The 12,546-nt window shown below is 41.1% G+C and overlaps 1 protein-coding gene across 1 annotated transcript in view; it reads left to right on the top strand.

Annotated features, from left to right (window-relative positions):
• The window catches only part of Dock3 (dedicator of cytokinesis 3), a 589,868-nt gene that overhangs the window by 553,915 nt on the left and 23,407 nt on the right, over positions 1 to 12,546 (top strand). The window contains exons 35-38 of the mRNA XM_071614941.1: positions 1,935 to 1,995; positions 2,481 to 2,574; positions 6,944 to 7,092; positions 12,429 to 12,515. Coding sequence (XP_071471042.1) covers positions 1,935 to 1,995; positions 2,481 to 2,574; positions 6,944 to 7,092; positions 12,429 to 12,515 — 391 coding nt within the window. The remainder of the gene's footprint in view (positions 1 to 1,934; positions 1,996 to 2,480; positions 2,575 to 6,943; positions 7,093 to 12,428; positions 12,516 to 12,546) is intronic.

Below are 12,546 nucleotides of genomic sequence, written 5' to 3'. Positions count from 1 at the left end.
AAGGTTTTTCCAAGCTAAAAGCTCACCTGGCATTCAGTACATACCTTGTTGATTATCAGTTATCACAGAAAGAGCCAACTCCTTAAAGACAAGAGCCTTGTCCATTTTCCCCTGTTCACCTACATGGAGATTGCCTCTGGCAGGTACATAGTAAATAATGATTGATAAGATGAATTCACTAGGAAGGCCAGGCAGAAACCAAGAAAATCTTTCCTTCTGCTCCAGTACAGTTTAGTTCAATAAGAATTTGTTAAGAAAACGAATATTGAAAATTTAAAATTTACATATATTGATTACAAATATTATAAATGGGTTATATTCCTGAACTTCAGTGTGAGGCTTAATTTTAGACTGGCAAATATCCTTGTATATTCAGAGGAGTGACTCTTCAGCTTTTATATTAATGTCTTTAACTTTTATGTGAATCCAAGACGCTATCAGTGAGATATAAAGATACTTATTGGTTGCACCCATGTTTCCCAGGTTGGGAAGAAGAACCCTAGAAGGGTTTTCTTAGAAATAGACATACAGGTTTTCCAAGCCCTTGAGTCTCTAAGTAGAACACCTACCTGCAATTGGTAACTGGAGTTTATGGAACCTTCCTTTCCTAGGCCCCTCCAGTTGCAGTAGGGACACCCTGGCAACTGATCTAGACCTCAGCAAACAGGTGCACATGGGTGCACCTGTTGCCTCAGAAGCCTCCTTCAAGAGGTTCTTCCTTACACTCCAGAAAAAGAGATAAAGGGAAAACATTAGCTGCATCCAAGTCAAATACATTAAAAGCTATCTTCTTTATTGATGAGCCATACAGAAGTGATACAAAATCACTCAAAAAAGAAGATGCTGCTGTCAACAGTGCAAGAAAGGCTGGGATGTAGTTCAGTGGTAGAGTACTTACCAGGCATGTGCAAGGCCCTAGGTTCAGTGCCCAGCACCACAAAAATAAGAAAGAGAAAGAGATGCTTGATATTGAAATGCAGGTGGTTGTGGAGCACAAAGATATATAGGAAGGCCCTGATATCACAGTGGCATGAATTTTCAATATTTCTTCCTTTCAAAGTAGCCATGTCAGAGTCTTCCCTCTGTGTTCTGGGAAGGTAAGGAGAACTGGGTTTGCCAAATAACCATACAGAGATTCAGTGACTCTGGCTGTGTGTACAGGAGGCTTCTTTCTGGATTCACCAGTCTGGTGCTCACTGCCCTTCATCTCCTTATGCCAGGCTTCTGCTCCTTCCCAGACAAGCCTGGCTGTGACTAGTCCCCTATCTCCTTTGGGAAGAATCCTTCTCAGTGTTCCCATTGTTCTGTCTACAGGCCAACACTGACCCTTGCTACACCCAGACCCTCTAGGTGTGAATGTAGCCCAACCCCAGCTAATGCTGTCTCTGAATCAGAAAGAAGCAGCAGGCCTGTTCCTTCTAGTGAGATATGGTTCCAAAGACTAGTGCATTGAGCAAAGACCATAGGTAGAAATGCCAATTATGTGGTGAGCCCATTAGCCATGCTGTGATTGCTATGGCCACAAGGTTCTAAAGCTAGACCCTTGAGTAGAGGGCTTAGCTTCTATTTACTATCCAAAAAATAAAACTTTCCTTTTAAGGAGAGTTCTATGCCTCCTTTTGGGGGCACTGACATGTCATTCTGTGCCAAGAATGTTGGCAGGTGCTACTTAATGCCTTTGATATAGCATCTGGACTCTGTACTCTGCCACCAGAACAAGAATCTCAGTAGAACAGAGATATTTGAGCCCAAAGAAGTGGATGCAAAGCTTAGAGGGAGCTCACAGTACAGTACTCGTTCGTGATTTCTGTTGGAAGGCATCCTAATCTGAGATTTGGTTATGATGATGACCCAGTGTTACTGTAATTTTTTTATGTATTGTTTCAGTAGTTCTGCTTCATTTCATAGGTATTTATCTTTGTTCTCCCTTCCAGGGACTGCATGAAAGGAGAGGAGACAGAGAATAAAAAGATCGGCTGCACTGTTAACCTGATGGTGAGAGGACACTAGCTCTTCCTCCTGTCTGTCTAGTGGGAGTTTCTATCCTACACTGATTATCTTGGCCTTCTATAATACAATGGCTGAAGATTTAAGTCAGGGTATCAACTCTGTTACTTGGAGGCCTGAACCAGATACTTTCCCACTTGGGGAAGGAATGAAATTAGCTTTGCTTTGGACAGAGCTCTAATTTGGCCTCTTTGCAAGGTCCCACCAACCATGACATACCCTGTTCCCAGTCTGCCCTAATCCCTAATCTGCTGTGGGGCTCTTCCTCTTTCACAACACTCAGGACTCCCACAATCCACCAATTCCATCCCCAGCAAGTGTTCCTTCTGCCTGGTCCTTTCCTTTCCTAGTGCTATCTAACTCCAGGACCTTTTCTCCCAGTATACTCTGGGCTCTGGATAGCTACCTGGAACTCAGGTGTGGCCTCCATAGATAGCAGACTTTCTCATTTTATGTGTATTTCCTTCTCACAGAACTTTTACAAGTCTGAGATTAACAAAGAAGAAATGTATATCCGCTATATCCATAAGCTTTGTGACATGCACTTACAGGCTGAAAACTACACAGGTGAGTAGGGAGAGGGAAGAGCCATGCCTTCCTATGAGAACATACTGGCAAGATATGCACAGCTAACAGATAAAGTCTCCAGGTTGATCTCAGAAGAAATGAGGGGGATTGTGCTGTGCCTTCACCTCACTCCTTTCCCTCGGCTCCTTTGTGGCAAGTGATGGAGACAAAGAAAGCAAAACTTCCACCTGCGCCTCCTTGCCATGGCCTCCTCTACCAAAGGCTGTTCTATTCTCTTTCTTTTCTACCCATCCCTCTGAGACCTCAAGGGTGACTTCCAGATTCTGATGTACCAGGTTCAGAGCATCCTGAGCTAACTGTCACTCTTCATGAACAGAATCTTTCTTAAGCCCTTCAAAGTTGAAGCTAAATGAGATTGTAACAAAGTCATAGCCGCTAACTCTGAGACTTCCAGAACACATTGGGAGATCTGCCTTGCAGTCTAGGTGCTTCCCTGCAACTGCACAGCAGTCCCACACTGAGCTCCCAATGGAGGGTATGGAGAGTGTTGATATGACTTCTTAATAGGCCAAACAAGGACCCTTTCATTTTGTCTATAATTTAATCCAAAATGTCTGTCACATTGTTGACTAAGAACCACTCTGAGTAAGGAATGTGTGTGTATGCATTTGTGTACTATCTAATCACCTTGTACTATAGTATCCCCACAGAATAGCCATCTTTTCCACTATATCTTAGCCCTTAGACTGTAGAACCTGAATTTATATGATAGTCAAGGAAATATGAATTCTTCTTATCTGCAAACAATGCTAAAATTTGATAAATTGGTAAAAACAGAGAACCTTCCTTTCGTACCTCTAGATGTTAGAGTGTTTGGCATAGATACCACATTTTCTGGTAGCACAACTTGACAAAAATTACATCTAAAATGACTGGGGTCTGCTTGGGAGGCTGTGTGAGGAAGATTGTGAGTTCAAGGCCATCCTGGGCAACGTAACAAGACCCCATCTCAAAATAAAAATTAGCCAAGTATTTTTTATTGATTTTTTAAAAAAATAAATGACAGCAGAATGCATTACAATTCTTATTACACATATACAACATAATATTTTATATCTGTATATAAAGTATGTTGACACCAATTCGTGTCTTCATACATGTACTTTGGATAATGATGTCCATCACATTCCACCATCCTTGCTAATACCCTGCCCCCTCCCTTTACCTCCCACCCCTCTGCCCAATCTAGAATTCATCTATTCCTCCCATGCTCCCCCTCCCTACCCCACTATAAGTCAGCCTCCTTATATTAGAGAAAACATTCAGCATTTGTTCTTTTGGGATTGTCTAACTTCACTTAGCATTATCTTCTCCAACGCCATCCATTTACCTGCAAATGCCAAGATTTTATTCTTTTTTATTGCTGAGTAAAATTCCAAACATATCCAGAATAGTACTTTGAAGAAATGTGCAAACAAGGCCTCTGGCCTTGAGCTGGGCTTCACAGAGATGTCTACATGTTTAAGATACGAGAAGTTACCAACTGGACTCCATGGTAACAGCTGGCAGGGGGAGACTAGACAGGGGAGAAGAAGCTCTCCCCTTCTCAGGTGTTGTCCTCGAAGGGTTAACATGCCCAGAACAGTGAGAGAAAAAGCTGCTTTTATGTGAACTTCTGCAGACCATGAATTTCTGAGCCCCTCCCCTTACATGCTTGGTATAAAACTCTGAAACTACCTGAACTCGGGGTTCAGGGGATTAATTCATTACAGCAAAAGCCGTGTCCTATATATGCCACATTTTTTAATCCATTCATCCACTGAAGGGCATCTAGGTTGGCTCCACAGTTTAGCTATTGTGAATTGTGATGCTATAAACATTGATGTGGCTGTGTTCCTGTAGTATTCTGTTTTTAGGTCCTTTGGGTATAATCCAAGGAGAGGGATAGCTGGGTCAAATGGTGATTTCATTCAGCTTTCCAAGGAATCTCCATACTGCTTTCCACATTGGCTGCCCGAATTTGCAGTCCCACCAGCAATGTATGAATATACCTTTTTCCCCACATCCTCGCCAACACTTATTGTTGTTTGTCTTCATAATAGCTGCCATTCTGACTGGAGTGAGATGATATCTTAGAGTAGTTTTGATTTGCATTTCTCTGATTGCTAGAGATGATGAGCATGTTTTCATATATTTGTTGATTGATTGTATATCCTCTTCTGAGAAGTGCCTATTCAGGTCCTTGGCCCATTTGTTGATTGTGTTGTTTTTTTCAGTGCTTAGCTTTTTTTTTTAAGAATAATATCATTTATTCTCTGTTTTTTTAAGAAAGAAATAAACAATAAGTAATAGCCTTTCCACTTTCAGAAGAAATAATCGTTAAAAAGTAATTTAAGAAGCACTCAAATGTATCTATTTTTATCTAAAACCATGGCATGATACTCCTATATGTAGAATATTTAGAAAACATTTACAAGAATTAAGACTGTAGATACTGACACTAATTTTTTTTTATTAGTTGCTCATGACAAGTTCTTTATATACTCTAGAGATTAGTGCTCTATCTGATGTGTGAGGGGTAAAAAATTGCTCCTAGGATGTAGGCTCTCTGTTCACCTCACAGATTATTTCTTTTGCTGGGAAGAAACTTTTTAGTTTGATTCCATCCCATTTATTGATTCTTAGTTTTAATTCTTGTGCTATAGGAGTCTTATTAAGAAAGTTGGGGCCTGATCCCACATAATGAAGATTAGGGCCTACTTTTTCTTCTATTAGATGCAGAGTCTCTGGTTTAATTCCTAAGTCCTTGATCCACTTTGAGTTGAGTTTTGAGCATGGTGAGAGATAGGGGTTTAATTTCATTTTGTTGCATATGGATTTCCAGTTTTTCCAGCACCATTTTTTTCTGAAGAGGCTATCTTTTCTCCAATGCATGTTTTTGGCATCTTTGTCTAATATAAGATAATTGTAATTTTGAGGGTTAGTCTCTGTGTCCTCTATTCTGTACCATTGGTCTACCGGCCTGTTTTGGTGCCAATACCATGCTGGTTTTGTTACTATTATGAGCCAAGTTTTCTATACTCTGCATCCTCTTCCATCCATGATCCCAGCAACCTTCTAAAAGGGCAGTGAAGAGAAATATTTTTATAATTTCCATGAGTCAAAAGAGGCATTTGCTAAACTCCTCAGGGACTAGACCATGACTGGGAGGCTGGCTCAGGGATCTGGATAAAAAGGTACTAAGCCTTTTCTTTAGTGGCTCCTGGAATGACATCAGAAAAAATATAGATGGGGAAAAAATTTTCACAGAGTTCCCTGAGCTACAAAGGGAGGCCCTGATGCCACAGAGATAAAAGGCTCCTTGGTACCCACAGAGAAAAGGCTTCCCCACCCTGTGAGGAGCTATGTGCATTCCTCACAAGAGGTTTCAATGGTAGCAGGCACAGGCAAATAGGCAAGGATAAGGAGGAACCTAGAAAGTGGCCACAGGCAAGTGGGCTTCACTACCTGGAAGTGGGTACAAGTTTATTAAAAATAAGATTCTTCATAATTATGGGAAGCAGGATCGAGTAGGGCCTTTAAGCTAGGCAGAAGCTAGAACTAATTAATTTACCAGCTTAGAATTACCCACTAAACGTGAGAAAATAGAATAGGAAAGAAAGATGATATAATGAGGACCCTGAACAGTGGCTATAATTCAGTGTTATTCATCTCTCGAAACTTAGGCAGCCATACTACTTAGCTGCTGTTTCTTTTTAAAAATGTAACTCTCCCTAATTGTTTCACATACAGAATCAGTTGTTGCCAGACCTCCACTCTGGGTTCATTGTTAACTTAGGTTCCTCCAGGAATGGAACCTCTGGCTCCAGGCCCATCTCACAATTAATATCATTCGCACTCCTACTCTTTGACCCTTTTGGAAATGTTAATGATGAGAGAAAAGGAGTCAGTCACAAGACTATGCTGAGGGTAGAAAATGGAGCTAGAGACATTGAAGGTGGCTTAGGGAAAAGTGAAGGAAGCCTTAGTTGGTGTTTATCCAATAGTTCTGAGAGGATTGGAAAGAAAGCTGTATTGAGTTGACCAACAGGAACTCAAGAGCTCTCTGATATATCAGTGTCACCTGAAGCAGGATAACCTGTGCATAGACTCTCAGGTAGCTGAGCCATTCTTTATTTTTTTATCTGGAGCCCAGAACAGGTGACCAGGCCTTGGGAGGAAGTTATCTACCAGGATCTCTGGCTCCTTCATGCTGGGCAGCCCTACTGTCTCACATTGGTATCCAGTGTCCCTGACCTGGGCTGCATGTGCCTTGCCCTGGTATTCTGCTCAGCATGGACCTCTGGCACCAGGCTTCTCCTAGACCCCGAAAGGAAACCCTGAGCCTCCATGCTGCCTGTTTCCACAGAGGCTGCATTCACCCTACTCCTTTACTGTGAGCTGCTGCAATGGGAGGACCGGCCACTACGGGAGTTCCTGCACTACCCATCTCAAACAGAATGGCAACGAAAAGAGGGACTGTGCCGGAAGATCATCCACTATTTCAACAAAGGCAAGGTAGGTATCCTTAGGCAGGCATTTTATCCCCTCATCTGCCTCTGTGACACATGACATCTTGACACTGTAGGGTAGGCAGCAGCTGCAGAGGAGGGATGAGTGGCTAGGTACCCATGTATGTTCATCAGATTTGAAAGAAGCATTATTTTTCTCCAGAGGGAAAAAAACAACAGCTTAATTCTATGTCTTGGAAGCCAATTCCAAATTGTAGGAGTAAGAGACAATCCCACATACCAGCTTTTGCACATCTATAAATACTAATGCTCCTACATCAGAAGTTTTTGGAACCTGTGTTATATATATTTGAAGACTCTCTGTGTTATATATACTTGAAGAATTAATGTGGCTTTTTAATTTGCTGCTTAAGAAAATGTAAACAGTAAAAATGAATGGATGGTAACCATAGCCAAAGGAGTCCTGCACTGTCTGTTGTTGGTATAAGTTCTTGTCTTTAATTTCCTTTACCTACAGTCTGGTCTTCTCTCATATTGGGGTTATTCTAAATTAAACTTGCTTCTGGTTGAACTGTCAGTGCTGATTCAGGCTTCTTTGGGGCATCCTGGCCATCCTGATCCCATCTCTGGTAGAGCTTCTCATGAGGCCCTCTGAATACCTACTGTTGGGTGCCCTGGATAGACGGGTATATATAACTCTGTTGAAATTGTTCTCTCATTACTCAGCTTTGAGCACATTTTAAAATTTGAAATAGGATCCATCAAAGGAACTATAGTGGCTAAGCTCCTGTCTCAAACAAATAGAAACTAGTGTTATAAAATGAATTTTTTTCACCACCAGAAAGAAAGATTTAAATATTAATGGCTTTTACCCATAAATCAGAAAACATTTTTCATTTTTATATAACACTGAATGCTTCTATATCAAAAATATTCACTAAGAAAATATTCACCCATACAAAGTACACTACTGAAGCAAGAACCTTTCCAAAATTGCAGAAGATTTTGTGCCCATAAGAGAGGCTCTTGCTCTGCTCTCAGTCAACCTACATACCTGGTTTACCATGCTAACTCAAAGCCTCTTCCCCTTCTGGGGTCCAGAACCTGACTTAGGGTCCCTCAGTGGCACACTTGTGGGCATGTCTTCCTGGCACCAGCCAACTGGAGCTACTAATACCCACATAACCAGCGCAAGCCCTCCTGGCCCAGAAGGAAGGTGATAAGCATGGTATTAGTATGTATGTGCTTTAGTTTATTATTAATTCCCCTCTTTTCTTTCCATGGGCACAGAATGCAGAGTGGAGAATTATCCTGTTTTTATTGAGCTTGCTGATGGGACCTTTGAGCATTAATGGCCCCCTTCTTCATTCCACACTATAGTAGCACATAGGAAAGCAGTATTAATATGCAGTAAGGAGTAAAGCACAAAACCTGACTAAGTACAATAAATGGACAGGAAGAAGAAAAGGACTAGCAAGTTCTATAAGCCACCTTCTTGGGTATTTCCCTACTCCATCCAGCAACTCTACCTTTGGTATAGATCACTCAGTGAACCTTTCCATGAGCTCATCCTCCAAGGGGCATTTACCAGGTCTATTCTCTTAGTCTTGTACACAAAGTCCACCCTCTCTCTTCTTGTACCTCAGCTTCCAGTGGAATCAGGCCCTGAGGTTAACCAGTTCTTAAAAGCATTCAGTTTTTAATGGCTCCAGAAAAGCAAAACCTGCCATTATAGGAAAAATGCTCCTGTGGGGAAGGGATGTTGGTACCAAGAGAAAAGCCACCTTGGACAACAGGAGAACAGAAAAAGAAAGAGTAAGGGAAAGCTACTGGTGTAGAAGGTCTAGCCCTCAGCACTGCTAACACACCCTACCTCATAAGTCAGGCCTGCACTGAATTTTTTAAATATTTTTTAGTTATAAATGGACATAATGCCTTTATTTAATTTATTTATTTTTATGTGGTACTGAGGACTGAACCCAGGGCTTCACATATGTAAGGCGAGCACTCTACCACTGAGCTACAACCCCAACCCTGCACTGAATTTTCTTGAACATATTTCCAGCATCTCCGCTGTCTGCTTTAAATAGATAAACCAATCTCCTTTGGTTCCATGTTCATTTTCTAGATACCCAAGAGACTCATGACCATAGCCTAGTCTGACCATTCTCTCCTAGAGTGAGGTTAACCTAGGAACTTGCTCCAAGGCAGGAGAGCAAACTGTCCCAGTCAAACAAGGAGACAGGGAAAACTTCAAAGAGACAGGGTACAAACAGAGTGAAGTTTCAAGGAGGATCAGGTGTGAAAATGGGAGTTGGTTCTTCATCTTCAGGTAGAGGGAACAGACAGAAGAAGCCAGACAGAGGTCTCTCGCCTCTATTTGTCAGGCACAGAGACCATCAGAATTAAGCCAATCATCTTGGGCAGGAGAAGCTTGAGCTCTCCTGTTTGAGGATTCACTTATGGCCTGCAATCCTCTGAAGGAATGACTTATGCTAAAATATTATGTATGGGGCTAAGGCTGTAGCTCAGTGGTAAAGTGCTCACCTCGCATGTGTGAGGCACTGGGTTCAATCCTCAGCACCACATAAAAATAAATAAAGATACTGTGTGTTCATCTACAACTAAATAAATATTTTTTAAAAAAAGATATGTGTATACAATTCCACTAATAAAAGTACAATATGAATCTTCAAATAAGGAAGGACTGCTTTTTTAAATTTATTTTTAAGTTTTAGGTGGACACAATATCTTTATTTTACATTTATGTGGTGCTGAGGATCGAACCCAGTGCCTTGTGTATGCTAGGCAAGCACTCTACCTCTGAGCCACAACCCCAGCCCCAGGACTGCTTTATAAAATACTATTTGAATATCATCCGGGAGAAGGAAAAGTTTCATTTGAGATTCTATTTTTCTAAAAGAGTATATTATTTCTATCCTTAGAAAAGATTAATACCATGTGTATTGAGTTTTGAAGAATGCCAGACTGAGACCCAGGCCTTTCCCTTCCTGTTCTATTTGACTTTTGAGGATGTCCTGGGTTAGTGCAACTTTTATGCTATTTCTTTGAGGGGCTAACAAGGATGTGTAAAGGCACATATCTACCAGAGCTGGTAAATGCAACTGTGTCTCAGGCATTAGTAAGGGGTTTTAGAGTTAGCTTTGCCTCCTGCCTAAAGGAGAGAAAGCAAGGGAAAGATGTAGATAAGGATGCATTGTACCTGCTAAACATTCCCTGCCTGCAAACAGAGGCAACTCTAAAAGCTCCCAGACCTATCAGTGATTCAGCACACCCCTCAAGACTGGTAGAGTGGTGAGTTGGTCCTGCCTCACTCTGAAGCCAATTGCAGGAAGGAAGCACCTTAGAATAGCAGGTTACAAAATAGGGCAGACAGTCCCCAAAAGTCAAAGGTCAAATGTTTTCTCTGATATGCAAAAGCTAATCCAAAACAAGGGGGCAGGGATTAAAAAGAGAGAGAGAAAAAAGGGTGGGGGGAGAGGGAATTTCATCAAAATAGAGGAAAGATCAGTAGAGTAGATGAAAGGGATTGAGGAAGACCAAGAAGGGACAGGAAAAGGGAAGAACAGTAGAATGAATCTGACTGAATTTTGTAGTGTTTTGTATGCATGAACGTCTGAGCACTGAGTGAATCCACAAGACTCTAATTAAAAAAAAAAAAAAGTAAATTGTACATAGATTGAAGAGGGATGGGTGGAGTGGAGGGAGGAAGTGGGGCAGGGGAGTGCTAGGGACTGAGTTGGAGCAGGTTGTGTTCCCTGCTTTTGTGATTATATCAGGGTGTATCCTGGTGTTGTATAGAACTAAAAAGAATAAATTTAAAATTTAGGGCAGAGATACCAACAAGACAGATGTGCATTGATTAAATGGAAAATATCTGTTTTATAGGGACCTACCATCAGCAGGAAAAGTGCCTTTAGTCCCATTTGGGGCCCTTAACACCTAAATGAGCAGTCCCCCATGGAGTGGCTCTTGATGGGTTGGCCAGAAGTCTATATACAGCTCAGTTTCTTAGCCAGCCCCTATGGAGCTGCCTGCCAGGAAGACCCTATTATGAATTGTTGGCTGCAACCTGCCCAAGCAGCACTTGGAGCTGAGGGAGGACTGACATGTGTCCCCTTGAAAGCTGTGATATGGTGGTACAAGAGGTTTTCTGGCTCACTGAGGCAGAGGCATTGTATCAGGGCAGAAAGCCAGGGTCTATTTAAAATTCTCTTGGGTTTGTTTCAGGATTTTTAATTGGTCCTTCAGTTTCAATCCATATGGAATTAATGGCTTCAAAGGATAGAAATAATCAGCTCTTTTAGAAAACTACAACCTCAAATGAAACTTTTCCTTCTTCCTGAGGCTATTCCAAGAGTATTTTTAATAGTCATTATTTAAAGATTCATATTATACTTTTATTGGTAGAGTTACATGATATCTGAGACTGGCTTCAGAAACTATGGGAGGGAGTAAATAGATGGACTGTGACTGATACATGATCAACCTTGAGTTGATCAGTATTGAGGATGGATGATGGGTACCTATGGTTCATTATTCTGTGCTCTTTACTCTTCTATATACATGAAATTTCCTATAATAAATTTTAATTAGTATTTAGAAGTTAGGGAGAAAAGCCTGGGTAAAATATCAAGTAAATTGATGATTCCCAGTCTAACCTAGAAAGAGAAAATACTAAATTAAAAAAAAAAGTGAGAGAAATCAACAATATTGCCTTTTAATGAATTCCGCTATAGCCTTCCTCAAGCATCTGTTGGATGATCCTGTAATCACAGCAGGAGCCACATTACAAAACAGCCTGGGATCTGACTAGGCAAGGATCATCTGAAGCCTAATTTAAAAAAGGAAGTCCCAGGCCTACTACCAAGTCCTTGGGTAGCTACATTCTTCTTGGTTTCCCTACTTGTTTCTGAGCTTAAGTAACTAACCTTATTTTATAATTCTGTGTTCCCTTTATTAACTTATTAAACCTTTAGTAAACCCTGATATATGCCTGGCATTGTTCTAGGCTCTAAGGATAAATTAAATAGGGTTTCTTCCCTCTTGCAGTTTATAATCTAATCAAGACTAATACAACGAAAAATTAAGATAACTTCAAAGCAATCAAATGGAAATGTACAGAAAAATGTACATTGATGAGGCAGTCAGAAAAAGGTCTGGAAGCAGAAACATTTAGCAGAGACCAGAAAGCTGTGCTTGAGCTAGAAAGCCACATTTATTTGTCATGCTCTGCACCTTGATTTTAAAGTGTATACTCCTTGTAATATATGAATTGTAGCTAGCAGGAGACCTTTTGTTGTATTGTCTGATGTGTTTAATGTCTGAAATACTAAAGCCCTGTTTCCATTTCTGATACAGAGCTGGGAGTTTGGGATTCCACTGTGCAGAGAACTGGCATGTCAGTATGAAAGCCTCTATGATTATCAGAGCCTCAGCTGGATTCGGGTGAGCTTTGGCCCTTTCCCCTACCCCAGCC

The sequence above is a fragment of the Marmota flaviventris genome, chromosome 8 (assembly GCF_047511675.1).
Source record: "Marmota flaviventris isolate mMarFla1 chromosome 8, mMarFla1.hap1, whole genome shotgun sequence".
NCBI classification, from domain to species: domain Eukaryota; kingdom Metazoa; phylum Chordata; class Mammalia; order Rodentia; family Sciuridae; genus Marmota; species Marmota flaviventris.
Note: the sequence above shows the minus strand (reverse complement) of the source record. Positions and strands in the feature narration are given on the sequence as shown.